This window comes from Barbus barbus (genome assembly GCF_936440315.1).
Source record: "Barbus barbus genome assembly, chromosome: 23".
Classification (NCBI taxonomy): domain Eukaryota; kingdom Metazoa; phylum Chordata; class Actinopteri; order Cypriniformes; family Cyprinidae; genus Barbus; species Barbus barbus.
In genome coordinates this window covers 14,522,479-14,544,707 of record NC_136751.1, presented here as the reverse complement: position 1 = coordinate 14,544,707, position 22,229 = coordinate 14,522,479, and the positions used below count along the sequence as shown (strand labels likewise).

The window sequence follows — 22,229 nt, the reverse complement described above, 5'->3', positions numbered from 1 at the left end:
AGATATCATTGGTATCGGATTCAATATGATTTTTTCTAGCTGATGAATGATAAAATAGTATTACTCTTTTTGTTTTGTTTTGTTGTGTTTTAAATAATTTGTCATTTTTTGTGTTGCTTTTTTAGGGATGCGTGGATCTACTCCTCTGGATGTTGCTGCTGCGTCTTGCATCGACAACAATGAACTGGCACTGGCTCTGCAAGAGCAAGACCTTGAGATGGTAATGCTCTGAACAAATTCTATTTTGTAGCTAATTATTTTATGGTACAGTGCATTTATAATGTGCCACTGCAAAAAACTGTGTTCACTGGTTCTCTGTGCTACTCAGGTGGTGACGTATCTGGCTGGATGCGGCCTTCGGATGTGCCCCATGCTTCTGTCTAAAGGCTACCCTGACATCGGATGGAATCCAGGTGGAGGAGAGAGATATCTGGACTTCCTACGTTTTGCTGTGTTTGTAAACGGTGAGCATATTAAGTGGAATTGTGTTTCTGACTCCTCTGTTTGAAGACATTCATAATTAAACTTTGTGTTTGTGTCTTCCCCTGCAGGTGAGAGCGTAGAGGAGAACGCTAATGTGGTTGTTCGTCTGTTGATTCGTCGACCTGAGTGCTTCGGCCCCGCTCTGAGAGGAGAGGGTGGTGCAGGTCTGTTAGCTGCCATTGAAGAGGCCATTAAGATCTCTGAGGACCCTGCCAGAGATGGGCCAACTCCTAAAAAGGACAGACGTTTCATGTAAGACATTTCAGTGGAAGTGAACGCTTGAATTTAGATTTTCATAAACAATTTGTCCTTATATCATGTTATCTATTTATTCCATTTTTTGTGATTGGGATCTATATATTCCCCTTGTGATTGGTTCACAGGTTTGGAGGAGAGGAGCAGCATGAAGATAACAGAGAGCATCTTGGAAATGCTATCATGTCATTTTACTCTGCTCTTATTGACTTGCTAGGTCGCTGCGCTCCTGAGATGCATGTAAGTAAAATAACGTCAATAATTTACCTGTGGAGTCCATGACAAATGTAATGTTGTTTTTTTTTAAAGAAGTCTCTTATGCTCCACACAAGGCTGAATTTATTTGATCGAAATACAGTAAAAAAAAATAGTTATATTATGAGATAATATTACAATGTAATTTTTATTTTTTTTAATTTTTATATATTTTAAAATGTAATTTATTCCTGTGATGGCAAAGCTGAATTTTCAGCAGCCATTACTTCAGTCTTCAGTGTCACATTATCCTTCAGAAATCATTCTAATATGCTGACTTGTCCAAGACACATTTCCTATTATTCTCAAAGTTTTATATTACTGAATAAAAAAATATTTCTTTAAAAAAAAATCTTACTGACCCAAAACATTTGCATGGCAGCGTATAAGATGAAGGTCATATTTTTACAGAGGACTTCAATTTTAATCCTGCTCTTTACCCACAGTTGATCCAAGCAGGTAAAGGTGAAGCTTTGAGAATCAGAGCCATCTTGAGGTCTCTCGTACCCATTGAAGACCTGGTGGGAGTCATTAGCCTTCCTGTTCAGATCCCCACCTTTGGCAAAGGTACACAAAATGGTCACCATGTGACAATTTTGTATTTTAAGCTTTATTTTTCTGTCTGTTTTACTTTTTACTCTCAGACGGAAACAAGCTCTTCTAATTTTAACTCTTCTAATTTTTCCTGTGCTACTTTTCATAGATGGTCAGGTTGTTGAGCCAAAAATGTCAGCGAGTTTCGTGCCAGACCACAAAGCCTCCATGGTGCTTTTCTTGGACAGAGTGTACGGCATTGATAACCAGGACTTCCTGTTGCATGTGCTAGAGGTGGGCTTCCTGCCCGATATGAGAGCCACAGCCTCTCTAGATACGGTAAGCTATATATAATATAATTTATAATATAATATAATATAATATAATACACTGATCACTGATCTTAATTGTGATCCTCCAGGCGGCATTCAGCACCACAGAGATGGCTCTGGCTCTAAACCGTTACCTGTGCTCAGCTGTGCTTCCACTGCTCACAAAGTGTGCCCCACTGTTTGCTGGCACAGACCACCGTGCCATCATGATCGACTCAATGCTGCACACAATCTACAGACTGTCCCGTGGCCGTGCTCTTACTAAGGCTCAGCGGGATGTCATCGAGGACTGCCTTATGTCTCTTGTCAAGTTAGTTCACTCTGTAATGTCTTCACTCATATGTAAAAATGCCAACTCAAAATTTTATAGCTAATAAAGTAATGTTTGTGTGTTTTAGGTATTTGCGGCCATCTATGTTGCAGCATCTGTTGAGAAGGCTGGTGTTTGATGTGCCAATCTTAAACGAGTATGCCAAGATGCCCCTCAAGGTATGCAAGAATAGTTTAATTAGTTACATTGATTTTTTTTGTTTCTTGTAGTGTTGTCAAAAGTACCAACCGCGATACCAGTCGGTACTTAAATTTTAAAAACGTCCATTTCCCGCTAACATTTGAGCACTGTTGAGCAGATTCTTAAACACTGCTGAAGTTCTGTTCACGCGCTAAACAGATATGACTGTGATTGGCTACACAGAAGCACACGGGAGCGTTTGAAAGCTGCGTCTATCAGAGGATCCCTAATATATCTGCGCATACACTCACCTAAAGGATTATTAGGAACACCTGTTCAATTTCTCATTAATGCAATTATCTAATCAACCAATCACATGGCAGTTGCTTCAATGCATTTACGGGTGTGGTCCTGGTCAAGATAATCTCCTGAACTCCAAACTGAATGTCAGAATGGGAAAGAAAGGGGATTTAAGCAATTTTGAGCGTGGCATGGTTGTTGGTGCCAGACGGGCGGTCTGAGTATTTCACAATCTGCTCAGTTACTGGGATTTTCACGCACAACCATTTCTAGGGTTTACAAAGAATGGTGTGAAAAGGGAAAAACATCCAGTATGCGGCAGTCCTGTGGGCGAAAATGCCTTGTTGATGCTAGAGGTCAGAGGAGAATGGGCCGACTGATTCAAGCTGATAGAAGAGCAACTTTGACTGAAATAACCACTTGTTACAACCGAGGTATGCAGCAAAGCATTTGTGAAGCCACAACACGCACAACCTTGAGGCGGATGGGCTACAACAGCAGAAGACCCCACCGGGTACCACTCATCTCCACTACAAATAGGAAAAAGAGGCTACAATTTGCACGATCTCACCAAAATTGGACGGTTGAAGACTGGAAAAATGTTGCCTGCTCTGATGAGTCTCGATTTGTGTTGAGACATTCAGATGGTAGAGTCAGAATTTGGCGTAAACAGAATGAGAACATGGATCCATCATGCCTTGTTACCACTGTGCAGGCTGGTGGTGTAATGGTGTGGGGGATGTTTTCTTGGCACACTTTAGGCCCCTTAGTGCCAATTGGGCATCGTTTAAATGCCACAGCCTACCTGAGCATTGTTTCTGACCATGTCCATCGCTTTATGACCACCATGTACCCATCCTCTGATGGCTACTTCCAGCAGGATAATGCACCATGTCACAAAGCTCGAATCATTTCAAATTGGTTTCTTGAACATGACAATGAGTTCACTGTACTAAAATGGCCCCCACAGTCACCAGATCTCAACCCAATAGAGCATCTTTGGGATGTGGTGGAACGGGAGCTTCGTGCCCTGGATGTGCATCCCCCAAATCTCCATCAACTGCAAGATGCTATCCTATCAATATGGGCCAACATTTCTAAAGAATGCTTTCAGCACCTTGTTGAATCGATGCCACGTAGAATTAAGGCAGTTCTGAAGGCGAAAGGGGGTCAAACACAGTATTAGTACGGTGTTCCTAATAATCCTTTAGGTGAGTGTAGATGGATCCATGCTCAAATGTTAGCGGGAAATGGACGTTAATAAAAGTTTGGTACTTTTGACAACACTAGTTTCTTGTGCTCATATCTTGTGCTTTAATTTCATTTAGTTGTTGACCAATCACTATGAGCGCTGCTGGAAGTATTATTGCCTGCCAAATGGATGGGCGAACTTTGGAGTCACATCAGAGGAAGAGCTGCATCTCTCTCGCAAACTCTTCTGGGGCATCTTTGAGTCCCTTGCACACAAGGTTTGACAAACATGGACAGTCTCAACAGACAAATTTGAAACTGAAATGCCTGTGTACACTTACATGCCGTCTCATCTCTGTAGAAATTTGATGCAGAGCTGTTTAAGATCGCCATGCTCTGCATCTGTGCCATTGCGGGTGCCATCCCTCCAGACTATGTCGATGCTAGCTATTCATCTACGACTGAGAAGAAAGCGTCTGTCGATGCTGAGGGAAACTTTGACCCCAAACCAGTGGAGACAACAAAGTGAGAAAATGATAAGCTAGTTCAATTACAGTATTAATTTTGCATCTTTGCAATTATATATGGTCATTGTGTATATTTCAGGTATCTGATTTAATGCATTTGTACAGCTTTATGGTAACATTTTGGTTTAGGGACCAATTCTCACTATTAACTAGTTGCTTATTAGCATGTGTATCACTAGCATATTGGCTGTTTATTAGTACTTATAAAGCAAATATTAACGCTTATTCTGCATAACAATATACCTAAACTTAACAACTACCTTACTAACTATTAATGAGCTGCAAATTAGGAGTTTATTAAGGCAGAAGTTGTTGTTAAATAGTTAACAATGAAAACTGGTAACCAACAACAGTAATTATTATTAAGTACTTTTTAAAATATTATTTGTATATTATAATATTAAAATGTTTATGGCCTGGTTTCACAGACAGGGCTTAGAATTAGGCCATAGTTCAATTAGGACATTTAAGTAATTTTTTTTATAAATGTGCCTTAGAAAAAACATTACTGGTGTGCATCTTGAGACAAAACAAAGGCACTGATATATTTTAAGATCAGTCAGTGCAAGTTTTTTTTCAGTTGAAACAGCTCAGACTTACATTTTAGTTTGGGAATAGGCTAAAGCCTTGTCTTTGAAATCGGGTGTATATGTTCTAAAGTTATATACTCACATTGAATAGGGGTAAAAAAAAATCCATCATTAACTGATCACATTTAACCTCATTGACATTAACAGAAAGAATTGTTTTGAGGGAGTCGAAAAAAAAACTTGTTCAAAGATTTGTATTCAAATGAACAACAGCAACTGAGCGATTATGTTTTCTTTTTGGTTCTTTGCAGCACCATCATTCCTGAGAGACTTGATGCCTTCATTAACAAATTTGCTGAGCACACGCATGATAAATGGGCCTTTGAGAAGGTTAGTATCAGCATTCATGCTCATTTGTGAAAGCCAAAAGCATTGTGGGACTTGGAATAGGCTTTGCAAACCTTTGCTTCCATCTTCCAGATCCAAAACAACTGGACATATGGTGAGGTTCTAGATGAGAACAGCAAAACTCACCCCATGCTGCGGCCATACAAGACTTTCTCAGAGAAGGTCTGAATGGATCTTCTTTGAATCTGCTTTGTCAGTAAGTTGTTATAGTTGGCTTTCCAGAATCAAGGTCACCTTCTCTTTTGAATTCTCTCTCTAGGATAAAGAGATCTATCGCTGGCCCATTAAAGAGTCCATCAAGGCCATGCTGGCATGGGAATGGACTCTGGAGAAAGCCAGAGATGGAGAAACTGAGAAAACTGAAGTGAAGGCCACCAGGAAGATCTCCCAGACTGCTCAGGTAACAGGGAGATGGAACAAAGGAGATGGAAATTGCATGTTTTATGAACCCATTATCCATACCTATATATTCATCTCCTGCAGGCCACCTATGATCCCAGCCAGGGATACTCTCCCCAGCCAGTGGAGCTGACAGGCATGGCCTTGTCCAGAGAGCTACAGGTATATTATTTATATTAATTCAGTATAAGGCTATATCTTTGGTATTCAGAAACCCTTGTGATTGATTCACTTCTCATGTTTCCCTCTGTTCAGTCAATGGCAGAGCAGCTTGCTGAGAATTACCATAACACTTGGGGCCGCAAGAAAAAGATAGAGCTGCAAGCCAAGGGTATAATTGTTCATTTTATTCACCGTATCATGTTGACTGCACAAACTAATGTTCAGATGTATGGTTCATTAAATTATCCCATGGGCTATCTCCTAGTTTTTGTGTGTTTTTTGTGTTAATAGGTGGTGGCACCCATCCTTTGTTGGTACCATATGATACATTGACGGCCAAAGAGAAAACAAGAGACAGAGAGAAAGCCCAAGACCTGCTCAAATTCCTTCAATTGAATGGATACGCTGTCACCAGGTACACAACTGATGCAGTACAACAAGAATGTTATAGTGACTAAAGTCTAAAATGGCCATTTCTTTTTGATGTTCTTTGGCAGTTGTTGAAGTTTCGTAGCTTTTTTTGAGAATGCTGACAGCCTGTGAACAAGAAAAAGAGGGCTGTAAGATAAGAGCAACAAATACAGAATAAAATGTAAACTGTTGCGTGCTATGCACATCGGTTGAAGGTTAATTCAAACATTTTAATAGTATTTATAGATCCTAGCTTAATAAATCAGGCTGTGTGAGTATAAAGAAGGATTACAGCAAAATATACATCTGTATTCATGTTCAAGGGACTATATTTAACTGTAACACACACACACACCTCTTTTGCCGTTTCCCACTTGTCAGTGATTATCCCTCTCCATGCCAATGTTAGCTCACTTGCAAACATTGCAGACACCTGTTCTAGTTTCTTGCATGGTTTAAAATCACATAATTTCAGAGACATTTCAGATACGCGCTCCAGCTTCACTTCAGCGGCAGGCGTGAGTCAAACGAGTGTGGAAACCGGCGCGCACTGTAGTCTGTATCTATTCATATTAAAGCGTGAAATAAACTACGTGCATGCAATGTCGTGGTCAGTTAAGTCATGAAGTTACCAAAAAGGCGCTTAAAGCTGCATTAAAACTGTGCATGCATGTAATGTGTTATATATGAGTTACATTAAGAACATGTCTCTAAAATGGTTTTCAAAACTGTCCTGGAGCAGCCCAGCACTGTCTCCCTCATCTAACACCCGATTCAACTCGTCAGCTCATTAGTAGAGACTGAAATGGGTCAGAAAAGGTGATTAGAGTTGAGAGAAAATATGATGCATGTCAGTTCAGCAGCGACAGCTCTTAAAGAAATAGCAGCCAAAACAACCAAATAACAAGCTGCTGTGATGTCTGTTCATCAAGAATAAAAGAAAAAAATAGGAAATCAATACCTTTTATATAGCTGTGAGTATTTATCTGTATTTAGTTTAGAATTTAGTGTCAATAAATTCAATAACTTTATTCAATTTCTGTATATTTCTGCTGAGGGGCACAGGTAGCCAAGCTAAATATAACATTTATTATAATGGGTTTATGTGTAGATTGTTTTAAGTTCACTTAAATTAGAAGTTATTTTTAAAGTCTAATAAATGTTAAAATTGATAGCTCTTAATTATAATGTATATGGCTATAGTCAATGGTTAAATATTAGGGGAATTTTTTTATAGGGAAATCAGTATTGCTTGGTATCAGTGATACTGGCCTTCAGCCATAAAAAAGATTTCATTAAACAAATATTAAAATGTTATTTGTACATTAATTTGAAGATTGAATATGAAATTATTGCAATATTAAAGTATTTTTAAAAACTTTAAATGTGTGGGATTAATCACGGTTAATTTCAGAAAACGTGCGATTAATTTTTTTTTTCGATTGACAGCACTAATATACTATGCACATATATATAATATATAATAATTTCATTTTTACATGTATTATAAATATCATGCATTTACATAAACATTTAAGATTTAAGTAATCTTAATGTGTTTTGTCCTTATGTTGTTTTCTCTCTTCCTCATTGTTTTTCTTCTCCAGAGGTATGAAGGACATGGAACAGGAGATTTCCTCCATTGAGAAGCGTTTCGCTTATGGGTTCCTGCAGAAGCTGCTGAAGTGGATGGAGATTGCCCAGGAGTTTATTGCTCATCTTGGTATACATTCATAGATCCATAGATCCATTTCTCAGATCCAAAGAACTGTAGATGTTAGTTTGTACTTGAAGTTGTATATTTTAATGTTACATGTGTTTGTTACTCCAGAGGCTGTTGTGAGCAGCGGAAGAGTGGAGAAATCTCCTCACGAACAGGAGATTAAATTCTTTGCCAAGGTGAGACACCTTTGACCGGAATATGAGTGCATGCTGAATAAAACAGCTCAGAGGGAATTAGCTGGAAGCGATACAGACTTTCCATCCTACGGATCAAACTTTGCTCTTCCTCTTTATATTCTGTTCATGTAGATTCTGCTTCCATTGGTAAACCAGTACTTTAAGAATCACTGCCTGTATTTCCTGTCCACACCTGCTAAAGTCCTGGGCAGTGGTGGTCATGCCTCCAACAAGGAGAAGGAGATGATTGCTAGGTAACTAATGCTACAGAGCTTCATTTCGCTGTGGTAACCAAGTCAGATTTTGTGTATCTTAAAGATTTCATTTGATTATGTGAATGTTTACAGAACTTCTTTAAATGATGTTAGTTTTGATGTTGCGACCTGTCACATCCTCTCTGCTCCTCACACTTCTTCTTGCCTGTGGTTTTCTCTCTGCCCCTTCCCGGAGTATTTTCCCACGGGTTCCCTCATTCCCTTTTTTTACATTTATCTTTTACGGATCTCATTATTTTGCTCTTACTTTTCCATCATCTTAACCTCACCCTTTTATTCCTTTTCATGCCATTTCCTCTTTCCCAACCCTCCATCCCTCTTTTTTCTTTTTCTATCTATGTATTTTCTATCTCAGTATCTTCTGTAAGTTGGCCGGTCTGGTGAGACACAGGGTTTCCCTCTTTGGTAAGAATCCTGCATGATGACCTGATTGCACATTTCATTTTTTCACCGCATCATCCCCTTTTACTTGAATGTTTTACATCATCAGTACATTCATTCCTAATAGTTCCACTTATTTGCTCTGAATTTGTTTTTGGTTTTATCTTTCTTTCTTATTTGAAATTTATTTTTCTTTACATAAAGCAAAATAACTATTAAAATGTCATAAATACGCAGTATTATTTAATTTCATTAAAGTAAAATAATAGTATTGAAATTGTCAAGTATTTTTATTTTATTAAAAATAGTGAAAATGGTGTAAATAAGTTTTTTTTTATTTTAATTCAAATAACATTAATGAAAATGGCATAAATAAGTTGAATTATTTGATTTCATTTAAGTCAAATAAAAATGAAAAAAGCATAAATATGTGGTATTTAATTTTAGTCAGTCCTTTCTTTTCTTTTCCTTAATTTCTTTCTTTCTTTCTTGCTCTGGGTGGTTGTCTAATGATTTGCTGTGCTTTGCTTACGTTGGTGCTTCATTTGCAGTGTTGGCTCAGTATTCCTATAGTAAGAATCATTATCATAGGAGTACTGTATTTCAGAAGAATATCTGCTCTGGCTTAATTCTACCACTTCATGCTATATCCGTGTCATATATTGTAGCATAGTATCCTCAGTCCACATGTTGTGGGTGAAGGCCTGTGTCATGCTCTGAATGTTTGTGTGTGCAGGCACTGATGCCTCAGCAGTGGTCAACTGTCTTCATATTCTTTCCCACTCACTGGATGCCAGGTATGTTTGTTGACCACATGATTCCCTGTGTTTTACTGATGTCTACATCCTTAATTTATGTTTATGAATTACATTTCAGGCTTTCTATTCTTTTATTTTGCTTTCTCTCCCAGAACTGTGATGAAATCTGGGCCTGAGATTGTGAAGGCTGGTTTGCGCTCTTTCTTTGAGAGTGCTGCTGATGATATTGAGAAGATGGTTGAGAACCTTAAACTGGGGAAAGTGTCTACCAAAAACCAGGTCAGATGTAAATATAGCACTGTTCTCTGAGATGTCCCTTCTTTGTCAAAGTTGTTCAATTGAGCCTCTTTCCCTGCCTCTCTCTGTCTCTAACAGGTGAAAGGTGTATCTCAGAACATTAGCTACACAACCACTGCTCTTATGCCAGTGCTCACCTCTCTGTTCGACCACATCGCCCAGCACCAGTTTGGAGATGATGTCATGTGTGAGTTATTCTCATAGGTTCAACGGTGTCATTTAAATTGACTAAATTTAACCTACATAGAAGAGTACATTTACTTAGTTTATAAATATATGGATTAATTACAGTAATACAGCCCCAATTCCAGAGAAGTTTGGACGCTTTGTAAAATGCTATAAAATCTAGAATCTGTGATTTGTTAATTCTCTTGAACTTTTATTTAATTGATAAAAGTACAAAGAAAAGATTTCCAAAGTTTTCACTGACCAACGTAAATGTGTTTTGTAAATATGAACAAATTTGGATTTTGATGCCTGTAACACACTCCAAAAAAGTTGGGACAGAGGCAAAATAAAAGGGAAAATGTTATAAAATATCCACGTTAAACTGTTTTGAAACAGTAAGTTTCACAGTAAGCAGGTGAATTGGTGATAGGTGAGGGTATCATGTTTGGGTATAAAAGGAACATCTCAGACTTTGCAAGCAAAGCTGGATCATGGCTCATCACTTTGTACCAAATTTCATGAGAGTGTCAAATTAATCAAAAATCACATTTCGCAATACAAAATTGCAAATAATTTAGGTCTTTCACCAACTATAATATTGTGAAAAGATTCAGGGAATCCAGAGAAATCACAGTACATAGGGCAAGGCAGGGAAGCTCAGTTGAATGTGCTTGACCTTTGAGCCCTCAGATGGCATTGCATAAGAAACCGTTATGCGGTGTTAAATATTGCCACATGGGCTCAGGAGAACTTCAGAAAACCGCTGCCATTTACCACAGTCTGCTGCTGCATCAAGAAATGCAACTTGAATAACTTTTATTCTAGGAGAAAGCTATACATCAACTCTATGCAGCGATGCTGCCAGGTTCTCTGGGACAGAGCTCATCTCAGATAGTCAAAAAGACAGTGAAAATATGTCCTGTGCTCAGATGAGTCCACATTTCAACTTGTTTCCAGGAAAAATGGATTTCGAGTTCTCAGTCCCAAAGACAAAAGGAACCATCCAGGCTTTCATCAGTGACAGAAGCAAAAGCAAATGTCTATCATGGTATGGGAGTGCAGCAGAGCATGGGTGACTGGCATATGTGTGAAGGTACTATTGACATGGAGGCATATATTGGAATTGTACAGAGAAATATACTGCCATCAAGATCATATATTTCATGGGAAGTCCATGGTTATTAGATCAAGACAATGCCAGCTCTCATTCTGCATGTGCTACAACAGCATGGTTTCGTAGACTCAGAGTGAATGTGCTAGACTGGCCTGCCTGCAATCCCGATCTGACTCCTATTGAAAATATATGACCAGTCATGAAAAGGAGAATCAGACAGTGACAATCACAGACTGCTGAGCTTCTGAAGCCTTGTATCAAGCGAGACTGGACAAAAATTTTGCTTGCAAAACTTTAGCAATTAGTATCCTCAATTCCCAAACAATGAAACATTGTAATTAAAAGGAAAGTTGATTTGACACAGTGTTAAACATAGTGTGTTGCAGCCATCAAAATCTAAATTTGTTCATATTTACAAAATGCATTTTCGTTGGTCAGTAAAACTTTTGAAATAATTTCTTTGTGCTTTTGTCAGTTAAATAAAAGTTAAAGAGATTCTTGATTTTATTGCATTTTATAAAGTGTCCCAACTTCTCTGGAATTGGGGTTGTAATTAACATGTGGGAGGAATTAAATTGAAAAGGCTGTGCTTATTTTTCTCTTTTAAATGGTGTAAAATGAGTAGTATAATCATATTTAATGTAATTTAATTTAATACAATTAAATTAAATTAAAATAAGTATAAATGGTGTAAATAAGTATATATATATATATATATATATATATATATAATTATATTTAGCATTATAAATAAATTTAATATTATAAAGTAAATATATTTTATTATTTTATTCAAATAAAATAAAATAACAGTAGGCATAACAGTAGGCCTAATGTAAATGGCATAAATTATTAGTATTACCAAATTTAATTAAAACATTTTTTATGTAATTTTTTAAATTTAATTTAATTTAATTTCCAGAAACTACTGAGGTAACATTATTAATCGAAAGTTAGAACATACACAATTAGTAAAAATCTGCAAATAATTGTGATATTGTAATTGTTATATATGGTGGATCGCTCACTGTCCCTTATGTTGTGTATCTCTCCCTTCATCACTCAGTGGATGACTTGCAGATATCCTGTTACCGTATCATGTGCAGTATCTATTCCCTGGGCACTGTAAAGACCCCTCATGCTGAGAAGTAAGAAACAGCTTTGCATATACGTGTTTGTTTCTATATGAGCCATTTTTACAGAATGTGCTAATGAATGTTATGTTGTGATATCACAGCCAAAGACCAGCTCTAGGAGAATGTCTGGCTCATCTGGCTGCTGCTATGCCTGTTGCATTTCTGGAGCCTAACCTCAACGAGTTCAACACATACTCAGTGTACACTACCAAAACCCCACGAGAGAGAACAAGTCAGTAGCTCAATCTGAATGTATTCCATTTATAGGTGTTGTGATCAGCTAGCGTTTACTTAACTGCTTTATCATCCATGTTTTAGTCCTGGGTCTGCCCAGTCAAGTGCAGGAACTGTGTCTGGACATCCCTGAGCTGGACGTGTTGATGAAAGAGATCGGGGATCTGGCAGAGTCTGGGGCCCGTTACACAGAGATGCCCCACGTGATTGAGATCACCCTGCCCATGCTGTGCAACTATCTGCCCCGCTGGTGGGAGAGAGGACCAGAGAACTTCCCAGAGCAGGAAGGCTGTCTGTGCACAGATGTCACCTCGGAACAACTCAATCAGCTCCTGGGTAGCATCATGAAGATTGTCGTCAATAACCTGGGCATTGATGAAGCTTCCTGGATGAAGAGATTAGCAGGTGAGTGGAAACCAAGCATTTTAAAAAATGGCAGTCAATTCTAAGAATTTACTTATGGAGTTCCTCCTGATATTCCTCTGCAGTGTTTGCTCAGCCCATTGTGAGCAGGGCGAAGCCTGAGATGCTCAAGTCCCACTTCATCCCCACCATGGAGAAGCTGAAGAAACGTTGTGGAAAGGTGGTGGCCGAGGAGGATCAGCTGCGTATGGAGGGGAAGGCAGAGGTGGACAGTGAGCAAGGAACCATTCGTGATGAGTTCGCTGTGCTCTGCAGGGATCTGTATGCTCTTTACCCGCTACTCATCCGATACGTGGACAACAATAGGTATCTCTCATCCGCAGGATGATTTTATGGTCCAAATATAGTGGTCCATGATTACCAACCGTAGTAACTTCAAAGACTTTAAAGCCTTTGCAGTAGTAAAGGCCCATTCATACTATATTAGCATCCACACCGATGGACAATTTTGTGGTCCAGGTATCGTTTAGGTTTTATTTTTTTGTACAAGACCACCAACAAACATACCTCTAGACACTTTGAAGTCTTTTCGGAGTAAAGGCCTTTCACACCAAGAACAATAACTGTATTAGTGTCCAAACCAACAGACAATAACGTTCTGTTTATTATAAACGCATGCTACAGTTATGTAGTCTGCTGCTTGAAATACATAAAGGAATAGTTCATTTCCTGTTGATTTACTTACCCTAAGGAAATCCAAGATGTAGGTGATTTATTTTTCTTCAGTAGAACAGAGGATTTAGCCGAAACCATGGTCCTTGGTATGATGGCCCAGTAGTGCACAACACACTGAAATCTCCACAACTCAAGGAAATCACCACAACACAACACATAAGACTAATTTTGTTGTGTTGGGCTTGTTTCCGTTGTGTTGTGTGAATTTCATTGTGTTGTGGCTTGTTTCTGTTGTGTTGTGCGAATTTCATTGTGTTGCTTGTTTACATTGTGTTTTGCTAAATTCGTTGGGTTGTAGCTTGTTTTGCTGTGTTGCGACTTGTTTCTGTTGTGTTGTGGCTTGTTTCTATTGTGTTGTGGAGATTTCGTTGTGTTGTGCACTACTGGGCCACCGTACCTTGGTGATTCATAAAATGCATGTCAACCGCTCTTACAAAAAAACAGTGTGGCTCCTGATAATATACTGAGGTCTTCTGAAGCTAAACGAACATTATTTACAACATTATTTGAAAAAAAAAATGTAATTAAACAATTTTAATTAAAACAGTATTGTTGCTCTGTAGCTGTGGTGTGGACTTCCCTATTCTCATAGAATTAGAACTATTATTAAAACTATGGTTATTGTTATAGTTATCATCCTTGGTGTGAATGACTCTTAAGACTGTCATTCTGGAGATTTGGTTCTTTCTGTCGTTTAAAGGGCGAGGTGGTTGACCTCTCCTGACCCTGATGCTGAGGACCTCTTCAGGATGGTTGGAGAAGTCTTTATCTTCTGGTCCAAATCTCAAGTAAGTCTGTTTTTCCCTCTCTATAATTAAAATCCCATTGTCTTGTCTCATGTCTAGTTTCTTCTTTGTTTGCCTCTTTGTGTCCTTGTCTCCTCCAAAACGTCTTTAAGTTTTATTTATATAGCACATTTAAAAACAGCAAGCACAGCTGACCAAAGTGCTGCACAAACAAAGACATAAAACACAAGATAGCCCACAGATTCATACCATAAATTCACAATGAATTAAAAGCCAAAGAAAAAAGATAGGTTTTAAGAGATTATTTAAAAACCGTTAAAGACTGTGCCAATCTGATATAGGCTTGAAGGCTGTTCCACAACCTAGGGCCAGCAACCGCAAAGGCTCTATCCCCTCTATGCTTTAACCGAGATCTGGGGACAAAGAGAAGCCTTTGATCACCAGACCTCAGACTTCGAGTAGGGTTGTAAAGATAAAGTTGGTCAGATAAATAGCTCGGTGCCAGATTATTTATAGATTTTAAAACATAGAGAAGAATTTTGAACTCAGTTCTAAAATGCACAGGTAACCAATGTAATGATTTCAGAATAGGAGTAACAGAATCAAATTTACGTTGTCCTTTGAGGAATTTAGCAACAGCGTTTTGAACTAATTGGAGACGAGCGATGGAAGATTTAGAAATGGCGAGATAGAGAGAGTTGCAGTAATCCAGGCGAGTTGTAATGAGCGCATGCATAGCAATCTCTAAAGTTTTCACAGAAAGAAACTATTTAATTTTAGAAAGAAGGCGTAGCTGAAAAAAACAGGAACTAATAACCGCATTTATTTGTTTATCAAATTTAAGACTCTGATCCCAGAAAACACCTAGGTTCTTAATACAGGAAGAAGTAAAAGGAGCAAGGTAGTCCAAATCAACACTTCTGCTCCCTGAATTGTCACTAGGGCCAAAGACTATAACCTCAGTCTTTGATTCATTCAGAAATAGAAAATTATGAGAAAACCATGTTTTCACTTCATCCAGGCAGGCAAAAAGAGATTCCAGAGCAGCATGTTTATTTCGTTTCAGAGGTAGATAAATTTGGGTATCATCTGCATAGCAGTGAAATGATACACCATGCTTTCTGAAAATAGAGCCCAGAGGAAGTAAATACAAAGAAAAAAGAATTGGTGCAAGAATAGAACCCTGCGGCACTCCACAGGAAAGTTTAGCAGCCAATGAAGAGAAATTGCCCACTCTAACAGTGAAACTTCTATTTGTTAAATATGATTTGAACCAGCTAAGAACAGTTCCCTGGATGCCCACAAAATATTCTAGTCAAGATAAAATAATTTTATGATCAACTGTATCAAAAGCCGAGGTCAAGTCTAAAAGAATTAGGACAACAGAGTCACCAGAGTCAGTCGCCAATAAGATATCATTTAGGACTTGTAATAAAGCAGACTCTGTGCTATGCAGAGGCTTAAAACCAGACTGGAGGGTTTCAAAAAAATGATTTGCACTAAGGAAGGACTGTAACTGAAAAAACACAGTTTTCTCCAGTGCTTTTGTAATAAACGGAAGATTTGAGATGGGTCGAAAATTATTAAAATTACTAGTATCAAGAGAAAATTTCTTAAGAAGAGGTGTCACAGTAGCTTCTTTGAGGCTATCAGGTATAGTCCCTGAAATTAGACATTTATTCAGAAACTTCTTGTCTTATCTAATCTTGTCTCTTCTGATTTCTTTTCAACCTGTCTCCTCTTGTTTATTGTACTTTCACTTCTCATTTTGTCTCTTCTTGCCTCGCGTCCAATTTCTTTCCACTTTTCTAATAACTATTTTATTATTGATTGCAGAATTTCAAGCGTGAGGAGCAGAACTTTGTGGTGATGAATGAGATCAACAACATGTCCTTCCTCACTGCTGACAGCAAAAGCAAGATGAGCAAGGTGAGTTTGTCCACTTACTGTTGCTCACATCATTGCAAAATTGACATTTGATTTTAAATGTAAATGTAAAAGTTGTGTACCTTCTCCATCATGTCAAAATGTTGTTTAATAATTTATTTCTAGAATTTTCTTAATGAAAAGAAAATGGTTAGATTTGTTAAAACTCAATTTCTTCAGTTGATTGCTGACCTAATGTCCTCTTCAGGACAGACACTGTTTCTACTCTCACAGTGGGTTTATAGATCCATTGATGTTTTTTCCTGTCTATGAGGGTTTAAGTTTTAACAGTGCTGTCTCTCTCTGTGTCCTGTCTCGCTGTGGATTCGGGGTGTGTAGGCCGGAGACGGAGAGGTCAGACCATGTTTCTGCACGATAAAAAAAGAGCTATGCTGATCGCATGGCGTACAAGCAGGGCTTTTCATCAAACTCCCACACACTGGCCATACCCTCATTCATTGCCAGTGTGTGTGCGGTTTGTTGGTACCTTATTTGATGAAAGCCCTCAGCCATAGATTTTAGAGTCAGGATCATGGCACCCATTTTCAGCTGGATCTTTAACTCTCGCTGGATCTGAGTTCCATAATCTGACAGTGATTTTGATTGATGTGCCTCTGATCGATTTTGACTGCTGCAAGTTCTTGCAGACTTGTCTGGTTCCTTTTCTTTCTTCTAGTGCTGTTGTCTAGTTTGTTGTTAATGTTTGATGTTACTGTTTTTCCCCACAAGCTCTGGTGGTGATGCTCCCTCACTAGGAGCAAAAAACTCATTATCAAAAATACATTGTCAAACCATTACCCATCACTTAATCTTCACAGATTTCAGGGAAATGTATGAGGACATAGGTAATGTAGGGAGGGAACATGACTTATCCTATAAAGGGAACAGTTCTCATTACATCTCTCATCTAATATTTCCCTCCCTTTTTTACTTCACTGTATCCAATTAAATGGTACTCTCCGCTTCTTTTTGATTAATGTGACTTTTGTTATTAATTGACATGTTACCCAAACCCAACTCACTTGCTCACTTCTCTAAAAAGTTTGTCTCTGTTAGGTGTTAGCTAGCACAATTATACTATTCACTTTTCAGGATACCACCTCCTCCTCTGTGCTGTGAGACGGCCATTACTATAGAACCATCTGTTATCTCCTCTCCATGGGTGCCCCTCTCTGCCTAATACATTCAGAATACATTAATTTAACATACATCTGCTTTTATCTAGGGCTAAACGATTAATTGGAAACAAACTGAACATGCTGATTATCAAATGTGTTTATCAAATCGCAATGACTGTGATTTACTAAAATAAACAATATGCACTATGTTTTTCAGAGTAAAGCTTAGCATTGTGTTTATTTACATGCGAGCAGCTCATATATCTCCATCTCTGCATGTGCTGAATTTGCATCTTTTATGACATGCATTTAAAAATGCAACATATGCCAAAATGTTACCAGAATTTAAATGAGAAGCATTTATAAACCTTTTTCCAACAAAGGAGAAGCTTTAACCCTGTGGTTTTCCAAAATAAAAGCTCAGTGGTTTAACATCTGTACATGAAGAAAATAAGACAGAAATATTAGTATTGTAATTTTACAGTACTGTAAAATAAAATTATTATATATTTTTTTAACTTTACAGTTAAATAATTGCATTACAATAAGTTTTATTTTATATATTTTGTTACATAATAATTATAATGATGATGGTAGTAAGTATTATTTTATAGTTATATTGATATATATTCACTGGATTTTTTTACAAAGGGAGTGCTGCTGCTCTGACATCAAAACCTGTAAGACTAATTTGCCTAGAATTTTAAAATGAGGCTTTTCACTTCACAGACCATAAAATAAGGTCTGTGGTAAACTTGATGGTTTAGTGTTTTGTTGTACAATGTAAATTGCACACACTCACAACATAAATGTTCTTATGTAGTTACTTATTAAACATATGAAGAGTTTATTTGCAAAAACAAAAACTCTGTTTTTTTAAGTTTCAAAACTCATGTTTATTATGGCATCATTTTCATGTTATCACAAATTAGGTTTCCAGGTCTTGACGTCACAGCTGCCAAACTCTATTTTGCAGCCCTACAAACAGGCACAGCACACTTGGAGCTCTTTAAAAATGAAAAATAAAATAAAAATAATAAATACCACAGTAGTTTTTATCACAATTTGATTTTAATGTCCAGCCCTGGTCTCATCTCTCCTGTCCTCTTATCTTGTCTAGTCTCCTCTCTTCTCCTCTCATGTCTCGTCTTGTCTAGTCTCTTCTCATCTTCATTTTGCTCTTGTCTTGGATCTCATCTCATGCTGAAAGGCCAGAGGGAGCTCTTGTTGTAGAAGGCAACAGTCATTAATGACGTCTTACAGGCACAGACTCAGAGAGTGTGTGTGAGGGATGGAGCAGCCCCAAAGCCTAGTGTTGTTTTTAAGTGTGCAGTGATAAAGGATTGGCAACCTTACAGCACTAACAATGAGACTGCTGTATGTGTAGCTCTAACATTTCCTAATAGACTGATAAAACACATCCTTGAAGCATGGTGTTATTTTCCCTCAGTGCTGGTTTGGTAAATTTCCCAATTTCCTTGTTAATCTATAAAACACAGAAAGTAGCTTCCATTAACACATTATTTAACAATATAAAAACTGTAGCTAATCATCAGCTATGCAGAAAGCAAGACACTTACAGAAGGGAGATGTTTACAGATAATTGTTTCTGTATTCACATTATTCACTTAGAAAGCATCCCTCTAAAGACTGTTTTTGTCAATAAAATCAGTCTTTCCTAAAACAAATCCATATTCTTTTCCCGAAACAGCCTGTTTGTGACCAAACCTGTCTTTCTAGGTAAGAACATCCTTGTGTCAGTCTAACTCTGCAGAGTTTTTGTAGGGTGGAGGCTCAGATGTTGAGCGGACCAAGAAGAAGCGGCGTGGTGACCGTTATTCCGTTCAGACCTCGCTAATTGTAGCGGCCCTGAAGAAACTGCTCCCCATCGGCCTCAACATGTGTTCCCCTGCAGACCAAGAGCTCATAAACATGGCCAAGATCCGCTACTCTCTGGTATTTAGCCACATGTTTAGCCATATAGTTTGATTAGGATGGTTGATTTAACAGAACAAAAACTCTTATACTACTGTTCAAAAGTGTGGAGTAAGTAAGATTTTTTCGTGTTTTTGAAACAATGCAGCAAGGCTGCATTTAGCAAAAATACAGTAAAACTGTAATATTACAATTTAACATAATATTATATTATGTATGTTACGATCCCTGGTCTAGGTCAGAGTGTAAAATAAATAACACAACCACGTCATCTTAATTGCTCATTTTATTTTTCTTTCCTTGTTTTCTTATTCGTTTTTGTTGCAATTGTATCCGCCTTTCTCGACTGAGATACACAAAACAATATATTCAAAACATACGAAAACAGAATAATCAGAAGCAAAATCTTCAGGGGTGAGCTAATGCCAAAATAATAAGCAAACAGAAACTAACTTCCCCACAAAAGAACTACCTTCCCTACAGATCAAAATAAAGAAACAAAACATACAATCGAATTCCCTATCTCCTTATCTGCCCAATAAACAGGAGAAAAATGAATGGCCTAATGGCCTACAAAAGAAACAAGGCACTCACCCCCTACTGCTCCACAGCACAGTTAAGAACTTACAAACATGGTTAACAAGACATCAATGTCCTAAAGATAAGGCTCACACAAGTCAATGAGGACAAGCAACACTCGGCTGGAACAGAAAACACACTCTGTTGCAGCCACATATTCACCAGCTAGCACAGTATCACAACAAGCAATCGATCAAAGAGGCAGAGAGCTCCCTCCATTGGAATGCCAGAGAATTTATAGTCCAGGCCTCTTCTCTGGTCCAACCACCAGCAGACTCCCATTATGTCCAGGACCAATCCTAAAAAGGAACGAGAGACAACAACAACGGAACCAGTATATAATGCATTAAGTCATAGACGTAACATGTATATTATTATATTATAAGATATTCTATCTTAATATATACGAAATAGTAATTCAATCATGTGATGCCACTGTAAACAATTTCCCTGTAAAAAAAAGTGGTAATCTACTGGCAGCTGTGGTTGCCAGCATCATACTGCTAAATTACAGTAGTATACTGTAGATGACAAAACAGCATTTTACTGTTAATTTCAAAAACTGTAGCACACTGTGTTTTTACAGTATGATGCTGGCAACAACAGCTGCCAGTAGATTATCGTTTTTTTACATGGAAATTTTTTACAGCCATTACTCCAGTCTTCAGTGTTACAAGATACATCAGAAATCGTTCTACAATGCTGATTTGATGCTCAAGAAACATTTATTATCAATGTTGAAAACTGTTGTGCTGCTTAATATATTTTGAGGAAATCATAATTTTATTGAAGATCCTTCGGTGAATAAAAATGTTAAAAATAGTATTTATTTGAAATATACATTTTTGTATCATTATAAATAATTTTTCTGTCATTTTTGATCAATTTAATGCATCTTTGCTGAATAAAAAATGAATATATATATATATATATATATATATATATATATATATATAAAATAAAAGTATTTATTTAAAAAACAATCTTACCCCAAACCTTTGAAAGATAGTGTGCACTGAGTAGTATCAGTTTTGTTGACTCTTTGGTGATTTGAATGTTACAGAAAGACACAGACGAAGAAGTGAGGGAGTTTCTGCAGAATAACCTGCATCTACAGGGAAAGGTAAGTACAGACACAGCCAAGTGAAGAAAACATCTTAAGTACAGTATAAATGTCTGTGTGTACACATCTCTGTCTGTCTGTAGGTTGAGGACCCAGCTATGCGCTGGCAGATGGCTCTGTATAAGGAGACCTCAGGTAAAGCTGAAGATGCTGATGTACCGGAGAAGGTTGTGAAGAGAGTTCAGGAAGTTTCGGCTGTTCTCTACCACATTGAGTTGGTGAGGCCTGTTTCCACATATACATGAAGTTACACGCTTATTTTCCTCAATGTTAAGCCATTTCTTCTTCTTTGTCTTCCTTCAGACTGAGCATCCATACAAGTCCAAGAAGATGGTTTGGCACAAGCTTCTGTCCAAACAGCGTCGCAGGGCAGTAGTGGCCTGCTTCAGAATGACACCCCTTTACAACATCCCCAGGCAAGACACACATATCCTTACTTTAATGCTGTCCAGGAGTATAGTGGGATGCACAGACTTATTTTTCCTTTTATTTCAGGCACCGGGGATCTAACATGTTCCTTGATGGTTACAAGCGCAATTGGATTGAAAATGAGGGCTACTCTTTTGAAGACAAGATGATCGATGACTTATCTGTAAGTCTGTATATCCATTTACACTCCCTGAGAACACCCACTTGACTGCAGTGTGTTCATAGTGTTGTTTTTTTGCAGAAAGCAATGGAGCAGGAAGAAGAAGAAGAGGAAGAAACCGAATCAAAACCAGACCCCCTTCATCAGCTCATTCTTCACTTTAGCCGCACAGCTCTCACCGAGAAAACGTAAGCAAATCGCTCTGTGGTTTAGTGAACGGGATTTCTTGACAGGATTTCTTCTTAAGTAAAGTCGCAATTATATACTGTATATAGCACTTTTTATAATATACAGAAATAAACAGGAAAATAACAGTGTTTCAAAACTGATCAATAATGAAATTATTTCAATTTCAGATGAAAGCAGCTCTACCGAAGACAGTTGCAAATATTCAGTTCAAATTAGTTCAAAGTTGATTCAGTTTCGTTTTTATAACAGTGTTGCAACGTACCTCAATTATGAAAGAAATTCAATTCAGCTAATAACAGCTCCACATCGTCATTATTCAATTTAATTATTTCAATGTTGAACTAAGTGCTGAAATTAGTTCAACAACAGTGTCAATGTTGCTAAGTTCATCAAATATTAAATTCAATTCAGCTGTAAAGCAGCTCT

General features: G+C 37.7%; 1 protein-coding gene across 1 annotated transcript in view; it reads left to right on the top strand.

Moving 5' to 3' along the window:
- LOC306843166 (ryanodine receptor 1-like) overlaps positions 1 to 22,229 on the top strand; it is a gene marked incomplete at both ends in the record, with an annotated part of 110,764 nt that overhangs the window by 55,102 nt on the left and 33,433 nt on the right. Inside the window, 36 exons of the mRNA XM_079374465.1 lie at positions 126 to 220; positions 329 to 464; positions 552 to 735; positions 867 to 978; positions 1,440 to 1,560; positions 1,697 to 1,866; positions 1,949 to 2,169; positions 2,258 to 2,348; positions 3,939 to 4,079; positions 4,163 to 4,326; positions 5,170 to 5,248; positions 5,339 to 5,428; positions 5,526 to 5,666; positions 5,750 to 5,827; positions 5,921 to 5,996; positions 6,119 to 6,242; positions 7,846 to 7,961; positions 8,070 to 8,137; positions 8,270 to 8,391; positions 8,768 to 8,817; positions 9,530 to 9,590; positions 9,704 to 9,830; positions 9,927 to 10,035; positions 12,197 to 12,278; positions 12,368 to 12,498; positions 12,585 to 12,905; positions 12,989 to 13,229; positions 14,299 to 14,386; positions 16,181 to 16,273; positions 16,610 to 16,624; positions 19,174 to 19,344; positions 20,966 to 21,025; positions 21,109 to 21,243; positions 21,329 to 21,441; positions 21,521 to 21,617; positions 21,696 to 21,802. Of these exons, the coding sequence (XP_079230591.1) occupies positions 126 to 220; positions 329 to 464; positions 552 to 735; positions 867 to 978; positions 1,440 to 1,560; positions 1,697 to 1,866; positions 1,949 to 2,169; positions 2,258 to 2,348; positions 3,939 to 4,079; positions 4,163 to 4,326; positions 5,170 to 5,248; positions 5,339 to 5,428; positions 5,526 to 5,666; positions 5,750 to 5,827; positions 5,921 to 5,996; positions 6,119 to 6,242; positions 7,846 to 7,961; positions 8,070 to 8,137; positions 8,270 to 8,391; positions 8,768 to 8,817; positions 9,530 to 9,590; positions 9,704 to 9,830; positions 9,927 to 10,035; positions 12,197 to 12,278; positions 12,368 to 12,498; positions 12,585 to 12,905; positions 12,989 to 13,229; positions 14,299 to 14,386; positions 16,181 to 16,273; positions 16,610 to 16,624; positions 19,174 to 19,344; positions 20,966 to 21,025; positions 21,109 to 21,243; positions 21,329 to 21,441; positions 21,521 to 21,617; positions 21,696 to 21,802 (4,330 nt within the window). The remainder of the gene's footprint in view (positions 1 to 125; positions 221 to 328; positions 465 to 551; positions 736 to 866; positions 979 to 1,439; positions 1,561 to 1,696; positions 1,867 to 1,948; positions 2,170 to 2,257; positions 2,349 to 3,938; positions 4,080 to 4,162; positions 4,327 to 5,169; positions 5,249 to 5,338; positions 5,429 to 5,525; positions 5,667 to 5,749; positions 5,828 to 5,920; positions 5,997 to 6,118; positions 6,243 to 7,845; positions 7,962 to 8,069; positions 8,138 to 8,269; positions 8,392 to 8,767; positions 8,818 to 9,529; positions 9,591 to 9,703; positions 9,831 to 9,926; positions 10,036 to 12,196; positions 12,279 to 12,367; positions 12,499 to 12,584; positions 12,906 to 12,988; positions 13,230 to 14,298; positions 14,387 to 16,180; positions 16,274 to 16,609; positions 16,625 to 19,173; positions 19,345 to 20,965; positions 21,026 to 21,108; positions 21,244 to 21,328; positions 21,442 to 21,520; positions 21,618 to 21,695; positions 21,803 to 22,229) is intronic.